This window comes from Choloepus didactylus, chromosome 18 (genome assembly GCF_015220235.1).
Source record: "Choloepus didactylus isolate mChoDid1 chromosome 18, mChoDid1.pri, whole genome shotgun sequence".
Classification (NCBI taxonomy): domain Eukaryota; kingdom Metazoa; phylum Chordata; class Mammalia; order Pilosa; family Megalonychidae; genus Choloepus; species Choloepus didactylus.
Window position 1 is genome coordinate 75,699,380 of NC_051324.1, and position 16,983 is coordinate 75,716,362.

Sequence of the window (16,983 nt, forward strand, 5' to 3'; positions counted from 1 at the left end):
CCCTCCTCTGTGAATCTCGGGGGCCCCCCTGGCGGCCCACGCTCCGCACCCACAGGGTGGGGTGGAGGGCCCGAGGCCCACTCCCGGCTCCAGATGCACTGACGGGTTGCTGCTCACTTGCCTACAGCCGACCGTGCGGCTCTGGCTGAGGGCCCGGAGTGAGGCCCTCTCCTCAGGCAGGTGGCCTGTCCAGGTGGCTCACAGGAGCAGGGCCAGCCACACCGCAGGGCCAAGGAGCCAGCAGGGCCGGGACCGGCTAGCTGGTAGGAGGCACCGCCACATTGTGCAGGTGTGGGCCTGAGGCTGCCCAGCTCACCGCACAGGTGAGGCCAGGGAGTCACCAGGCCCCGGGGGCCCTCCTGGATGGCAGTAGAGAAGCCGACTGACCAGTCGGTGAGAGCCTTGGGCAGCTCATGGTGAGATCACACACACCCACCTGGGGCAGACAAAGGCCCACCAGAGCTCCACTGTGCTTGGGGAGAAATGGGGGGACAGGCTGCATGGAGCACCCAGCCCAGGGCCTGGGGCCCTCACCCTGACTCTCAAGGACAGATGGCCGAGGCTCTGAGCACCAAGGAGGCTGTGCACATGCTGCAGCCAGGGACAGCGTGCTCCCTGGGGGGTGGGGTGGGGGGAGGGGCGTTTCCAGGGCCCCTCGGCTGCTGGTGTCACAAGGCGGAGTACTTGTCCCTGGCTCCTGCAGGTGCAAGGCCGCACTGGCATCCAGGTGGCCAGTGGCCGTGGAGGGTGCCGACGAGCCACTGCTCTGGTGGCCAAAGCTGGAAGGGCAGGCGGGGTGCGTGGGTGTCCCTGGGAGGCCGGCCTCTGGGGCTCCTCTGCCAGGTGTGTCAAGGCCTTGTGGCCCAGGAGGGTCCCTACCTGGCACTCGGTAGATGTTCTGCACCGCCCCCCCTGGGTCTGGGGCTGTTCGGCATTCCCCCCAGGATCTAACATTCTGCATCCCACCAAGGTCAGTGGACATCGGGCAGATTTTCCCAGGTGGGCAGATGAACGGCAACCCCATGGGCCACACAAGTGAGGGTGAGCAAGCCTTTGGTGGGCTCCATGCCCCCCCCCCACGCCAGTGATATAAGAGTGCAGTCCGCAGGTGCCAACTGGAAACCAGTGTTGTCGGGGTCCTGGTTGCTACAGAGTGGAGGGGGGGGAAAGGGGAGGGGAGGGGGGAGGGGAGTCCCTGCGGGGTCAGGGGTCAGGGGTCAGGCTTTCACATTGTAGTTGCGGACCCTGGGAGGTCTCGGGGCGCTCTGCTGTCTTGCGGGCAGAGCCCTGGAGGGCCTGCTGGGCCTTGCCCTTGCCGGGGCTCCCACCTTCACGCCCTCGATGGCGAAGGCCCCCTGGGTTCCGGTGCAGCTCTGGTGGGCGTCTCGGTGGCCATGGGCTGCTGCTGACGCCGGGAGCTCTGCGGTGGAAAGCAGACAGGAGGCCGTGTTAGGGATCCTTGTGGGCCGTCCCAGCCCCAGAGCCCAGGTGGCAGCTGTGGGCTCCAAGAGCCGGCCTCTTCCAGCATCGGGCTGCCTGCGAGGGGAAGTGCTGGATGGACACAGGCTGGCCGGGACTCTCGCTGGCCCTGCCTGCCCCTCCGTGGCCCCCCGGCCATGTGGCTTGAAAGCAGCACTTCCTGCCGCAGCCCCCGTGTGAAAGGCTTGTGGGTGACGCTCAGTCCTGCCTCCTGCCTCCCCCCGCTGACCCCCTGCCTGGTCCCAGCAGCCCTGCTTCCCAGGCCAAGTGAAGGCCCGGGCGTGGGACAGGACCAGCCACAGCGATCTCCGCAGGGTTTTTAAATTCTTTGAGCTTTTCTCTGTACATCTTGTGTAAATCGACAATAGATGTTATTACAAAAGCAGTTACGGACTTTGCACCCAGGGACTCTGTTTCGTTGTTCCCGGCCACAAATGTGGTGCCTCATGGCTGGCTGAGGAGGCCGGGGGCTCCTGACTTGGCTGGACCCAACTTGCAGCCCATGGACCCCACATCCAGGACGGTCTCAGCACCCTGGGAGGGCCACGGTGGGCAGCAGGTCATTTAGCTGTGAAGGCAGCAGTCTCGGGAGCCTGCCAGCACCTCAGGCCTTGCCCGGGTGCCCACACACAGTGGTCAGCTCAGTGTCCACCAGGCCCAGCTCGCCAGGGGCCAGGTGTTGAGCAAGCAGGGCAGCAGAGTCTGGGCATGTGCTGAGCACATGGGGTGGCTGAGATGGATGGAAGGTCACGAGGGCCCCAGGGACCAAGGGCAAGGCCGGGTCAGCCAGGCAGTTGTAGTCAGAGAGGAAGCACAGGGCGTGCAGAGCGGGCAGCCTGCGTGACTGGGGAAAGGGTCTCTGCTGGGGCATGACCATGCAGGCCCGTGGCCTCAGGCTCATCTTCCCTCCTGCCTTCTCTGTCCTCCCCTCCAGCTACACCCCTGGCTGCTCCCCTGGGGCCTGCCTGCCCGCCCCTGCCCCGTGCTAACCCCCAGCCCTTCCCACGCAGGCTCCTGGCCTGCCTCCACAGTCAGCGCTGCGGGCCTGCCCTAGCCCCTTCCTGCCGCGGGAGGGGCACAGGCTGGGCCCTGGGCTCCCCGCAGACCTGAGGCCTCAGTTTCCCATGTGCACGTGTTAGGCACGTCCCCCCAGCACGAGGGGCCTTGACTGAAGAGCTCCCAGGATGCGCCTGGAGGGCAGGGCCCGTGGGCAGAGGTGCTGGCCTGTGGCTGGGTGGTCTGGGAGGCCCCTCCCCAGGGGCCTTCACGTGTGGAGCCGCAGCCCAGCACCTCGCCCCTCAGCTGGGGGGACTGGGCTGGGCGAGGGCAGAGCTGTGCTGTGGGCTCCAGTGCCTGGTGGGGTGCACTCGCCATGGACGGAAGAGGCCGAACTCTGCAGCCCAGGGCCCCAGGGGCAGCCCACCCCATCCACAGCCCCCGGGAGTCTGCCCCGCATGGGTGCCGACCCGAGGGCACCTCCATCCAGACCGGCCCTGGCCTCACTCCTGCCTCAGCTCACCTGCTCTGCTGGTCCCAGCACTGGGTCCGGGCTGGCAGCCACTGGGCGTGCTTGGCCGCCACTCTGGCCTGGGCACAGCGCCTGGAGGCCAAGGCCACCCGCCCACGAGCCAGGAGCGCCCGGGTCAGAGACCCCCCACGGCCCTGCAGGGCTGGGCGACAGCCCCGTGTGTGGACATGGGAGGGTCGCCTGCTTGGCACGTGGCTGGGGGCTCCACGGGGCCCCCTGTGGGGTCAGTTGTGAACATAAGGTGACTTCATGGATGCGCCCCTGAGAACAGCACGTCGGGTGCCTGGGGTAGCCTTTGGGGGTGCAGGGGGGAGTCTGGGTGGGGGTCCCAAGACATTTAACAGCTCGTGGGCATCTCCCCTGGAGCCCGGACCTCTCCGGAGCACCTCGTTCTCGGGGCGGAAGCAGGAGCCCCAGGGCCAGGCTCACTGCCCCTGGCCATCAGGGCTGCCCTGGGCTTTGGGGTCACAGCCTAAGGGGCTGGGGGAGGCCTGGGGAAGCCACTGTTCCGGGGCCCTGGGGGGGAGCCTTGGCCAAGGGACAAAGGTCTGGCCAGCCCTGTCCTCTCCTCTCTTGGGGGTGCTCGCTGCCCCCCATGCTGAAGGTGCCCCGGCGTCCTCTGTCCTGCCTCAGCCCTGCCCAGGGACCCCTCCATCTGGGAGCCCCACGTAAACCCACGGTTGACACTCCTTCCGAGGCCTGCACCCCCAGATCTAGCAGCTCATCCTAAACCCCTCTCGCTGACTGGACTTAGTGACTAAGCAGAAACCAGGAATCATCGAGCCACGCCCCCAATCTACTTTGTCACCATGTTGTGTCAGTGCCCCCTCTCCCACCGACGCCTGCCACGGCCAGCAGCAGCAGGGGTCTCCAGGCCCACCACAGAGCTGGCTCCCTGCAGGTCCCCACTGCCCCGGGGCAGTGGCTGGCTTCCTCTGCACCCAGAGGGTCTCTAAATAAGCGTGAGGTTGTAGGGCACACCCCTGCCCCCCAAACCCTCCTAGGGCCCGTAAGATGTGACACGCCCTGCCACCCCGTGCCCTGGCCACACACAGCACCTGCCCGCTCCTCTCTGTCTCTTCCAGGTGAGCCCCCGGTTCCCCACCTTGCAGCAGCCCAGGCCTGCTCCCGCCAGGGGAGATGCAGCCTGTGTGCCCACCCCCAGGCAGCGCTGGGCAGGGAGCCGTGAGGGGCCAGAAGATGCAGCCCCCTCGACCAGGCAAGAGCCATTTCCTGATTCTTCAGCCAAAAGATGCACCTCTAGATCTGACAGGGGCTGCCGCCACCCGGGCTGCTTCCTGAGGCCAGAGGGGGCCCCACTCCTGGGCAGCGCCTGCTGCCTGGGCCGGTGGGGTCCGGGGGTGGGGTGGGCACTGGGCCTCGGGCCTGGTAGCCGTCCCCATACTGCACCAGCCGCTGCCTGTGGTCTAAGTGAGGTGGCTCGGGAATGTGCCCAGCTATCACCAGCGTCCTGGCTGGACCTGGGCCCACTGCCTGCCCAGCAGCCCCCCTGCTCCAGCCAGGGGACCGAGGCAGCTGGCCTGTCCCTCGTGACGCGGGCGGTTCAGAGACCGCGCACCCCCGTGAATCAGAAACATGGAAGTGGGTTCGTTCTGTGTGCTGCATCTGGGTGCAGGCTGGGGGTGGAGGGTGCCAGGGAGGCTCTGCTGGGTGAGGGCGGGAGACCCAGGCCGGACGCTCCGTCAGCCCGCACCCCACCCCAGGGGCCCGGGCGAGGGGGGCAGCCTTCAAACCTGCTCTTCTGTAATGACCTCCCCTGGGAGCTGCCAGGCACCCGGGGAGACTTGAGAGAGCCCCAAGCCGGCGGCCACGGTGGCAGCAACCCTGAACCCCACGGGCAGGTGGAGACCAGCCTCTCCTTCTGCTACCCTAGCCTTTTCCTGTTCCGGACCTAGATCTCCTGCAGCAGGAAGTGAGCGAGTGGAGGGGCAGGAGGGCAGGAGTGAGACACAGAACACCCAGGGGAGCGTTTCGGAGGGCAGACGGGTGACGTGCCACGGCTCCCAGCTAACGCTGGGACAGCACTGGCCCCAGGTGCTCATTTAAAAAACCTCGTCTGTCGTGAGGCCCACTTCACACACCACAAAAGCACCCATTTTAAGTGTGCACTTCAGTAGGTCTCAGAAAATGTACGGAGCCATGCACAGGGACCGTTTCCGTGATCCCAGCAACTGCTGACCTGCTCCCACGCCACCGAGCGAGCCAGGTCCGCAGCGTCACGGAAACAGGACGGTGCGTGAGCGGCTCTCTCCGCAGTTCATCCAGGCCACCCCACGGGCCGGGCGCCTGGTGGGGGGCGGAGAACGGATGCTGTGTGCGCCCACGTCCGACCCGTGTCCACACATCCACTTCGCTTGCAGAGTCGCTGGACTGTGTCCTAAGCGTATGTTCACCTTTTTTCTTTTGTTTGTTAAGCAAGAGCCAAACTGTTTTCCAAAGTCTCTGTGCCATTTTCTATTCCCACCAGTGGAGCGTGCGAGGCCCAGTTGTTCCACGACCTCATCGGCACTTAGTGTTGTAGGTTTTTAAAAATGTCAGTCTTTTGAGCGGGTGGGAAGTGGCATCTCATTGTGGTTTTAATTTGCATTTCTTTGATGACCAAAACCACTGGGCATCGTTTCATGGGCTTATTGGTCATTTGTACGTCTTCTTCTGCAAAGTGTCTATTTAAATATCTTGGCCATTTTTTTTTCATTGGGTTTATCTCTTGCTTATTATTGAGTTGTAAAGTTCTTTATATATTCCGGATACAAGTCTTTGATTCGTTATATGTATTCCAAATATTTTCTCCTGGTTGGTGGTTTATCTTTTCATTTTCTTAACAATACAACTTGAAAAGCAGAACTTTACTTCGATGAAAGCCAATCTATCAATATTTTTTTTTTATGGTTTGGACTTTCTGTATTATATATTATATCTAAGAAAATGTTGCCTAACCCAAGGAGACAAAGATTTTCTCCTATGTTTTCTTCTAAGAGTTTTATATTTTATTTTTTATGTTTAGTGCTATTATTGGTTTTGGATTAAATTTTGTATATAGTGTAAGGTAAGGGTCGAGGTTCATTTTTTTTCTATATGGGTATCTAGTTGTTCCCAAACAATTTATTGAGTAAACTACCCTTTCCCCTTACGTTACCTTAGAACCTTTGTTGGAAATCAATTAATTTACAAATGTGGGTCTATACCGAAATCTATTTTATTCTGCTGATGTGTATGTCTACCCTCGGTCAACACCACACTGTCACAAATTCTGTAGCTTTGTAATAAGTCTTGCAGTCAGGTAGTTTAAAGCCTTCAACTTTTTTCTCTTTCAAGATGGCTTTGGATATGCTGCATCCCTTGTCCTTCCATGTGAATATTAGATTTAGCTTGCCAATTTCAATTTTAAAAGCCTGTGGAGTTTTGATTGGGATTGTGTTAAATCAATCAAACAGTTTAGGGGAGAACTGACATCTCATGGATTCTTCCGATTCATGCCTATGGTGTGTATCTCCATTATTTAGGCCTGACTGCATGAGACTTCTCTCACTGCTGAAGGCACTCTCCTTTGTGGATTGTAGATGTAATCACCCTAGATGCAATCAACTGCCTGTTGATTTAAATCCATGAAATATCTTCACAGTAACAACCAGTGCTTGCTTGACCAGACAACTGGACACCGTAACCTGGCCAAGTTGACACATGAACTTCACCACCACAGTGCCCTTTAATTTTCTTGCAGAGCACGGCTGGTGGTGGTGAATTCTTTCAGATTTTATCTGGATAAGTTTTTGTTTTGCCATGTTTTTTGAAGGATATTTTCACTGGCTGTAGAAATGTCGACACCTTTATTTTTTCTCAGAACTCTAAAGATGATGATCCATGTCTGGCGTAGTTTCTGAAGAGAAGTCTTTCCCACTTTGTTCTTCTATATGTAACGTGTCTTTTTCTCTTTGCTTTTAAGATTTTCTCTTTAAAAATTTCAGCAACTTGATTATGACGTTCCCGTGTGTGTGTGTGTGTGTGTGTGTGTGTGTTAATCCTACAGTTTTGGTTTGGCTAAGCTTCTTGGCTCTGTGTGTTCAGAGTTTTTGTCAAATTTAGAAAATTGTGGCCATTATTTCTTCAAACACTTTTCTGTGCCCCCTTCTCTCTTCTTTCTGTTGGACTGCTTGGTTCTGTCCCTCAGGCCACCGAGGCTCTGCCCCTGTTCGGTCCGTGTTTCCTTTGAATGGATTTGGATTCTCCTGTTTCTCCAAGTTCCCTGCTTGTGCTACTGTATCTCTGCTGTTAATCCCACCCAGTGAGTTTTCCCGATCAGATATTGCATTTTTTCACCTCTAGACGTTTCATTTTGTTCTTTATTACTTCATATTTTCCATTTCTCCTCTCATTATGAACGTGTTTTTCTTTAAGTACCTGGACATATCGTAATAGCTCTTCTAATGTCCTTGTTGCCTGGTTCCCGTTTCTGTCATTTCTGGGCCTGGTTCTATTGGCTGCTTTTCCTCTGGGTCGTGGGTCACGTTTTCCTGCTGCTTTGCGTGGTCTGTGATTTTTGATTGATGTCAGACACGGCGAGCACGGTGCTGAGATTTGCTTGTTGTCGTTTAAAGGCCGCTGGGCTGTGTTTTGATGCGCAGTTACTTGTAGGTCAACTGCATCCTTTCAAAGACTATTTCAGTTTTTCCAGGGTAGGTCCGGATGAACTTTCACCCCAGGGACAGCTCGGTCACGCTCAGGGGTGACTTCTCTGGGATGAGTGCTGACCGCCGGGGGTGCTCCCCGAGAACCCACCACTCTGACCGCTCCCGCCTGGGAGGCGTGGGGAATTGTACAGATCAACTCCCTCATCTTTCCTTTGCCCGCCTTTGTGGAGCTTTGCTCGACATGCCGGTGGGCCAGTTCTCAGTAAAGATGCAAGAGAAACCCCGTGTGAATTTCAACATTAGTTCCTCAGAACAGTGTCAAGAGAAGAGCTAACAAAGATTTATTTGACTATCTATGTGTTTCTCAAAAAGCTAAGAGGACGACCTGTACTTCTTGTGAGGCCTCAGGTTGTGACAGCTGGTGACGGCAGGAAGCTGGGGCTGCACACCCCGGCCAGGGCACTGCAGGGCCCTCCTCTGGTTCTGGGGTTTCAGCTGCAATGACAAGAGGGTGTGTAGAGGCAGCACACGCCCAGCTCATAAATCTGCAGCATGGCCCAGGTCTCTCGGTCAGGGGCCGAACCAACAGCAGCAGCGTGCGGAGCGGAGCCAGGGTGGCAGCCGGAGCCCCTCCGCCTCCTGGGGTGTCGGAACAGTCGGGCTCGAGGTGCTTCATGAACCTCACTCGACGCTCTCAGGGGCGATTCCGGCCAGCACTGACCTCAGCAGGTCGCCGTGTGGTGGGTGGGTGAGGACGTGCACTGAGCCTGCGGACTCGGGGGGGTGACTCGACTAGCCCCAGCTGGTGTCCCTGGAACCCAGCCAATGTGTCCCTGCCTGGGGCTTGTGCCAATACGTTTACTGGTGGCCAGCGGGGCCCTGCCCAGCCTCTCCTTCCCCAGGTCTCCAAGTGCTCCTGTCCTGGTCTGTCCGTCTCACCTCGACCCCCTTTAGTACAGGGGTTCTGGGGCCTGAGCAGTGCTCCTGTGAGCAGACAGGCATGAGGCCCACGGAGCAGAAAGAACAGAGCAGAGTGTTCCAGGGGAGGTTACGGTGCAGTCACAAACTGTTCCGAGGTCACTCAAGCCTGTGAGCCTCACCTCACCTCTCTTGTGATCACAGGTGTGCTCCTTGCCACCCGCCACGCAGCCCCGTCCCACGAGCACTGTAACCTGTTCCCTCGCTGCTCTACCTCCGGGTCCACAAGATGGCAAGATTAGGGATTCCTGGCTGTGAGGACTGGCACCCGGGACCCGAGGTCCTTGTGCTCAGAGCGTGTCTTCACAGGAGGCAAAACTCGACAGTGGAGAGGGTCTGGCAGAGCCGCAGCCGAACACATCATGACTTCAGATGAAGGCCCAAAACTGCTCCTGGGTCCAGCCGGGTTTCAGGGGAGGCCAGGAGCCCAGGGCGCCGGGAAGGGGCCAAGGGGCGGGGTGCCTGGGCGCTGGGCTGTGTGCTGCGTGCTCCAGCGACCTGTGGGCACGGCTGCTCCTCTCAGCCTCTGGCTCCGGAGAGGACAGAGCCCCCCGCCCTGGCTCTCCGGGGTCTGGGGGCTCTCCTCAGGCCAGGGGGGAGGCGAGTGCCAGGACCTGCCCCACATTTGCCTTTGGCTTTTTGTCAACCGTTTAAACTCGTAAAAACGGTGCTTGCAGGTGAGCCGTGCTGGGCGGGGCTGTGCTCCTGCACTTGGGCCGCCCCTTGTTCATTTGTTTAATTCGTTGCCAATATCTGAAAATGTAGAAATTTTATATAAAAATCAGGATTTCCAGCTTCTCTTGAGAAATGGGGAGACCTGGCTCATTGGACCCCCACTGCCATGGATGTTGTTGACCAGCTGCTTTAGAGCAGGCCAGCTGGACCCCTGGACCCCCAGCTGGGCATGGGCCCCGCTCTCCCCCACCCTCTCTGGCGGCCATGGGACCCCGGTTGCCTGCACGGGCCTGGGTCTCTGCATCCGTAACCACAGGGCCACCTGCCCTGAGAACGCTGGGCACCAGGACGCCAAACAGGCTCAGCTTGTCAAACAGGAGGTGGCCTTTATCCTAGATCGTTGGCGCTATGGAGGTAGCAGCTCGCCAGAAGGTTGCACACACCTTGACATTTTACAAAGCCTTTTTTAAAGGGAAATGTTTGCACTTTTGGGAAAAACTAGTATGATTTTCAAAAGAACAGAAACTTAAAGAACAGGAAGTCCACACTAACACTCAGACCCTTTAAAATCATGTCCCCTTTCCACTAAGCCCTGTCCTGAGGGGGGGACGCCCCTCTCCGCTGCCGACCCAGGAGGAAACAGACTCGCCGGCCCCGCCCCACCCGGAGTCCGGGAGCCACTGCAGACCCCCGGGGACAGGGCAGGGGGCGCCCCCGGCGGCCGCGGGAGCCCGGCTCTGAGAGGGGCCTTTGTTTCCTGCAGGGCTCTCCTCTGACCCCGGGGACGACCTTTGCCCCCTGACCCACCCCACCCCTCCCCCAGCCACCTCCAGGCTCAGAACCCCCTGCCCGGTTTGGGGGGCCTGGTCCCCTGGGGACTGCAGGGGGTGGCAGGAGGCCTCAGTCACCACTGGGCTCTGGGCAGCTGCAGGGTCTGAGGTCCGGACACCTGCCACCTCCCGGCAGACTCCCCCGGGGCCACCCTCCCTTCCGCACTCACCACGCACAATGTGAGCGACAGTGAACCCGCAGTGCCCACGCCTGTCCCGCGGGTCGCCTTTCCCAGTCCCCTTCGGGAAGGGCCGCCCACCCGGACACACGCAGGAAACGGCAGAAAACAGCCGGGCGACGTGGCAGAACCAGCCACCTCGCCTGCAATGGGAAAATGCAAATGGAAACCAAGAGCGGGGTGCATTTCACCCAGCAGATGGGGAAACGAGCGCGCTTGGTGAACTGGGGCTGCTGGGCCTCGGAGCAGAGCCCCCGCACCCCACGGTCTCACGCGGGCGCCAGGCTGTGCCTCCCCATGCTGCCCGGGCGACAGGCCACAGCCGGGAAGCCCACCCGGGAGAGACGGTGTGGGCCGGGGGCAGGGGGGACAGGGTCGCGCACTCGGCTCTGCGCCCGCCAGCCTGATCCCCGAGTCTCAGGCCGGAAGAGCATTTCCCCACTTGGATTATTCTTGAGGTACAGAGTTCATCTCAACTTGGAAGTGGTGGGGAAGGACAGCGTTGGGGTGCAGACACGCCACCACTCAGTGACCCTGATGTGGACTCTGGTTAACAAAGTGCCTCTAACAGGGTCAGGGCATCGTCCCTGTGACAGATGTGCCACCGACGCAAGAGGTTTTGAAGAGGAAAGATGTGTGTGCTGGGCGGAGACAGAAAACCCATCCCTTACCTCCATCACATCGGGTTGGAAAGCTAGCCTTGGACAGTTGCTAATATTCGATTCCACGTCTCTGCTTTATTTCAGGGATGAATCGTAAGGTGCTTCACTCCCTGCCTGGCGTGGGGATCGGATGGCGGCAAGCGAGGCCTTGAATGGACACTCTTCCCAGCTCCCCGTTCCCGTGACGTCTCCTTTCCTCGGCGACCTCTCTGAGGGCTGCGGAAGGGGCAGCTCTTTCCAACCGGCTATTCTATTTTATTATTTTAAAATTGTTTTACTAATTAATACTGTCGGGTAGATCTTGCTAATTGTTGCTGCCCCAAGTGTTTTATAGCTCTAGAACTTGAAAACCCTCTTCTTTAGCTTCGAGGGAAGTTCTGTCAGTATTTTGATTAGAATTACACCAAATGGCTACATCAATTTGCAGAAAACAGCTGTCTTTATAATATTTAATTTTTACCCCGTCTTATGTTATGCTTTAAATCAACTATTCGGTGGTTTTCTCCCAGGATCGCACACTCCTCTGAGGATCTTTCTAGATCCCTGGGCTGGCCTCTCCCCTGGGGAGAGCTGCCCTTCCCCCTGTTATCTCCTCAGGTGACCAAGCACCTATTGTTCCCGGCAGCCTGCTGGGGAGGGGCCGGTGCGGGCGACAGCCCCTCCGGGACACTGGGACACTGGCTGGAGACGGACCAGAATCTACACAAGTAAGTGCACCTGACAGCACGGCCCGAGGGCAGGACAGGCCATCAGAGGTGGCCAGGAAGGGCTGGGGGCAAAGAAAGCCTAGAGGAGGAGGAGCAGGTGAGGGGTCAGGGGCAGGTGTGGGGTGGGGGGGGCGGTGTCACAGGTGTGGAGCTGAGTCGTCAGGGGAGGCTGAGGGAGGGGTGGCAGGAGAGGAGGTGGGGGCCCCTCTGGTCGCTGGAGGCCTTGGCTCGGCCATGGGGAAAGGGACGGGAAGACCTGCGGGACTGTCCCCGATGGCAGGTGACGGGCAGGGGAGGAGGGGCCGGGCGGGCCAGGTCTGTCAGGGAGGCCAGTAAAGGGGCACCTTGCGGGGGGATCTGACGCCTGGAGCACCCCGAGATCCCCAGCACAGACACCCCGAGGCACTTGCTGCAAGTGGAGGACTCCGAGGCCGGTGGCCCCCGTCAGACCCCAGCCACTGCCCTCAGCGCCGCTCACTGCGAAATGTCCTGTGTCCGTTCGGCTCACACGCCACTGAATTTGTTAATTAAACCTGATTTCAGTATTAATTCACTGTAATCCACTGCACAGAAAATGTAAAAAAGAAAAAGGCAGTGGAAGCCTCACCCCGTCTTCTGGAACCCTGCTCCCAGACCTCTCTACTGTGCCACCGGGAGAGAGCACGAGGGTGGGCACTGTGGGCTCACGGGACCTGCAGCCAGAGATGGCCTCCGGGTCTTGGCACCAGCTGCCGGAGGGGAGCCCTGTCCCTGGGTGCCAGCCACCTGCAGGGTACAGGGGGCCCCGGGTCCTCCTCAGGCCTGAGCCAGCCAGGGGGCCCGAGAGCAGGCAAGCCATGTGGGCCCACAGCCCGCAGGGCATCCTGCTGCTGTCACAGGCTGACCCTCGCCCCCTCGCCACGGGCATCTGCCCCGACCCCACACGTCACCCCGCCATGAGGCCGTGGCTCCCTGCGGCCACCTCTCTGCCCTCGCCGTCCATGACCCTCCGTGTCTCTCCACACAGCTGGCCACTCCTTCCTTCTTTAAACTGCTTTATTATAAAATATGCCCACAATAAATAAAGCTCATCTAACATCCGTGTAGAGTGTGGGGAGTAAAAATAAAGCATACGCTTACGTCCCCGTCACCCTGCTAGAGACGGAGCGTCCTCCACCTGCTCCCGTGAGTGCAGCTCTGCGGATGGCGCTGGGCCCGTCTGTTCACTCGCGGCCTCTGGGCCCGGGGCCCGAGTGTTCACCAGCTGGCCCCTGGCGGGAAAAGCTCGCCGACCCTGCTTTGGAGTGTCCCTTGCCGAGGGACAGCTGGTGACAAAGCTTTCGGTGTTTCACCGCCTGGAGGTCTGTGTTGCCCCATTAGTGAGCGAGCGCACCCTCTCAGCAACGGGGGAGGCATTTCAGGTCCCCGGCGGTCACCGCTGCCGCCGAGACGTCCGTGGCCAGTCGCGCCTCCCTTCTTTGAATGTGACCCGTTTTTCCTCTTCGGCTGCTTTCAAACGATCTCATCATCCTCGGTGTCCCTCAGCTTCGGTCCAATGAACCCAGGTGGGGCTGCGTCTGAATTATTTAGGCTGGAGCTTGTTAAACCTCTGGGACGTGAGGATTGGGGTCTTCCGATACTTCTGGAAAATTCTCAGTGCGGACCCCTCCAGATGGTGCCCTGCTCCCACCTCCTCTCTCCTCCCGCCGGCGAGTGCCAGCCCTCCGTCCCCCCCCCCACATCTCTCAGCTGTTTTCCATACAATTTTTTTAGCTCTTTGTCGTTCTAAATCATTTCTCCATGTCCAATGGCGGCTGCTTTAATTCTGTGGGATACGATCTGCTGTTAAACCTATTCTCTGAGTTTTTATCATCAATTATTACACTTTTCATTTCTTGAAGTTCAGTTTGGCTCTTCCTTAAATCTGCTCCTTGTTTTTTGACGGCCCCGTTTTCCTGGAGCGTCTTCCTGCTGGGCGTCCAGCGCTCTGGGCCTGGCTGTGGTTCCTCCTCGGCGGTCGCAGCTCCCATGTCCTTGGTCTTGACTGGAACCTGATCTGTGCAAATCCTTTGTCACCTGGAAGGCGGCGGCTCCCTAAAGCGATTTCCGTTTGCTATCGCCTGATCTCGCAACATTAGAATTCTCAGCTTGGGGTTTGTCTGGCCGGACCCAGTCGCCCATTTTCCTTGGCGTTCCCGATGGGGGTCGGGAAGAATTTCTTTCTGGCTCACCTGTTCACCGATGGCGTGGTCCAGTGGAACCCCAGCTTTACGGGGTGCGGAGAACATTGTTCACTGGTCCCCCACCCTGGGGGAGCCCCGGGCTCTGTCACCTGCTTTCTAAACCTCGTGTCGCTGCAAAAACCAAACTTCAAGTTTTCAAGTTCGGACCTCACGGGCCCAGCCTGACAAAGCTCCATAACTGGAAAAGCCAACTCCACGGCTCGACCTTCATTTTTGGCTTGAGAATTTGTTACCTTCTAGCTGGGCTTATGGATGCTTTACAAAGATGTTTTTAGTAATTTACTCAGTAGTTTTAGCTACTTTCAGTGGAAGTGTCAATCCAGGTACTTAGCCAGACATTTGACTACAAACGGAGGCCTAGCATTTTATATTTAGCCAATGGGTGTTTAAATGTGAGGAAAGAATTCTCCCATATATAAGGCCTCAAAAGGTTCCCAGACGCTAGGGATTGAATCTGTCCCCTGCAAGCGGCTGTTCAGGTCCCAACCCCTGGTCCCGTGGGTGTGGTCAACCTGAAAGAGGGGGGCTTTAACCCAATACAGCGCAGGTCCCCGTAAGCAAAGAAGACTGGACACAAAGAGAGAAGCAACGGGGGCAGCCAGAAGCTGGATGTCAACAGAACCCAGAGCGGAGAGGAGAAGACGCCATGTGGCGGAAAAGCCGAGGACCGGGCAGCCCCGGATGCGTCACCTGACAACACCCTCGGACCTCTGCCAGCCTCCAGGCTGTGAGCCCAGACATCCCACTGCTGGAGCGACCGCTGCATCGTGTTAGTTTTAGCAGCTGGGAAACTAAAACACCATGTAAAAAATCTCCTTTAAAATCCTCTTGGAAGAATTATCCCAGTAAGGAGAAAAATATATGCAAGAGCCCAGGAGATTTGGGATGTAAATAAGTAAGGACAGATGAAAAAAAAAAAAAAAAACAAGATTTACTTTTGTCTAAAAATAAACCTCCATGCCTGCAACAAAAACTCTGAGTAAAGGGTACCAGTGGGAAAGTGAGAACCTGACAGGGACTTTGTCTTGTCTAGAGAAAAACCCAGATGATAACATTAAGAAACTGATACAGAGATACAAGAATAAGTATAGGCTACAGTAATTTAAGACCAACCAGCAGAAGAATTTTAAAAATAGAGTTTAACTTTAAAAACCAGTAGAAAAAAAATGGGAAATGAGATAGAGCCAATGGAAGACAGGAAAGGAGAAAAATGTAAAACAAAAAGAAAGCACACTCAATAGGAAATACAAATAAGATGTCAGGAAAACAGTATTCATATAAGAGTGCTTACATTAAATGAAAATGTTTGAAACCTAGCAAACAAAACCAAAAAGACGTTCAGGTTGGCGTAAGTTAAAACAAGACACAGTAGTGTGCTTATCACAGCAGACACCGTGTCGCCAACAGTTTAGAGAAAGCCTGAAAGGAAAAGGAGGCCCGAAGGGAGCTGGCCTCCCCGAGAGGAGGCCGGAGGCGGCCCCGCGGTCAGGAGGGCAGCGGGGAAAGCGGGGCTCGCCCACCAGCAGCGGCGCAGGCGCACTGAGGACGGAGAGCTGCAGTGGCCAGGGCCCGGCCGGGGTGGGGACACTGACCACAGCGCGCTTGGGCAAAGCACCATGGGGAGGAGGGCGGGGACCCCGGGGAGTTCCCCTCGGACGCTCCGCCGTCTGGGCTGAGCCGATGGGGGAGCCTCAAAGCCGAAGGCAGGGGACCTCCCCAGCCTCCCCGTCTGGGCCCGTGTGGCCTGGGGTCTCCCAGGGCAGCGATTCAGGGCCCCGTGCCCACCCAGGCTGGGGACCCAGGGAGGGCCCTGGGAAACCAAGCGGCCCAGCGCACTGTGCAGGCCTCACACACGCCCTGCCCAGCCCACACCTGCCGGGGCAACTAAGCGGAAAAACGGGCAGTTTGGAATGTTGACCCCACCTGCTCCTCAGGGCAGGGCACCCCAACAGGGAAGTGCATGGGGGGCACAAAAGCCATCCAGAAAACAGGGAAACCGGGATGCTGGAGGGCAGAGCACCGAGAGCTGTGGGGAGGAGGTGGCCCCGAGGGGGGGCAGTTGAGCCCGTAGCTGCTGGGGAGGAAGGTTTGCACGAGGACACAAGGAACAGCCCAGGGCTCCAGACAAGGAAGGGACAGAGGACAGCTCCTGGGGGGAATGGAGGCACATGGTTGGGTAATTAAAAAAGCTGCAGTGCGAGCCCAGGGCAGGAGCCAGTGCCAAGGGCCCGAGGGCTCTGAGCGGGGAAGGCGGGTGGCTCTGCGGGCTCGGGAGGCACCAGGGCCAGCCCCAGAGAAGAGCCTGGGCACAACCAAGCTCCTAACAACTGGGCAGGAGGGAAAAACTGACTTCCAGGCTTACCTAGCACAGAATAATCAAATGCCCACACATCAGCAAAAAGCCACAAGCCATACAAAAAACAAAAACAAAAAGCATTAAAGGAACATTAAAACTTCAGAGGAAACAGAGACATTGGAACAACTAATCAAAGAAGTTCAAACAACCTCCTAAATCAATTCAAGGAGCTAAAGGAAAACATGGATAGAAATAAACTAAATACGGATATAGAGTTAAAGGCTATTAAGAACACAGTGTAAGAAAAAAAAATTAGAAAGTCTAAAAAGGAGCACAACAGAATTTTGGGGGATGAAAAAGACAATAATGGAGATTAAAAATACAGCAGAGGAGCTCCGGCCGGGTCCTTCTCCCTCCCTCTGCTGCTCTCTGCTCCCGAGGAGACGGCAGTGCAGCCGCCAAGTGGTGCTGTTTGTATGTCCAGGTCACGTGTCAATCACCCGCTGCAGAAGCAGTTTTCAGAAATGATCAAAATATTTCGGATGATTGGACCATGACGGTGGTGCCGCTTCTGACTGGAAGGTGGGACCTGTGAGCTGCCGGAGAAATCATGACGGTGATACAGCCCACAAAGCAAGATGGGGCCCCACAGAAGACTGGCCACATTGGATCATACCCTGCGTACGGAGGAAAGCAATCCGAGAGATCGGAACAGAAGAGGGAGTGAGGTGAAAACTGCAGAGCAGAAGTTGAACTTGGGAGCTATATCCACAAAAAC

General features: G+C 57.6%; 1 protein-coding gene and 1 long non-coding RNA gene across 12 annotated transcripts in view; one reads left to right on the forward strand and one right to left on the reverse strand.

The window, feature by feature from the left end:
• Positions 1-400: 400 nt before the first annotated feature.
• The window catches only part of CCDC57 (coiled-coil domain containing 57), a 155,318-nt gene continuing 138,735 nt past the window's right edge, over positions 401-16,983 (reverse strand). For 4 of the 9 annotated variants that reach the window (XM_037810652.1, XM_037810650.1, XM_037810648.1 and 1 more), the window contains one exon: positions 790-1,420. In XM_037810652.1, the coding sequence (XP_037666580.1) occupies positions 1,218-1,420 (203 nt within the window). In that variant the 3' untranslated portion in view covers positions 790-1,217. The other 5 variants (XM_037810651.1, XM_037810654.1, XM_037810649.1 and 2 more) reach the window with 4 other exon arrangements.
• Positions 660-11,400, forward strand: LOC119514950. 3 transcript variants are annotated; one of them, XR_005212885.1, is made up of 2 exons: positions 660-1,041; positions 11,065-11,400. It is a non-coding gene; the product is annotated as an uncharacterized LOC119514950 (long non-coding RNA). The 3 variants fall into 3 exon arrangements; XR_005212887.1 differs by having other exon boundaries at positions 660-999; XR_005212886.1 differs by having other exon boundaries at positions 660-970.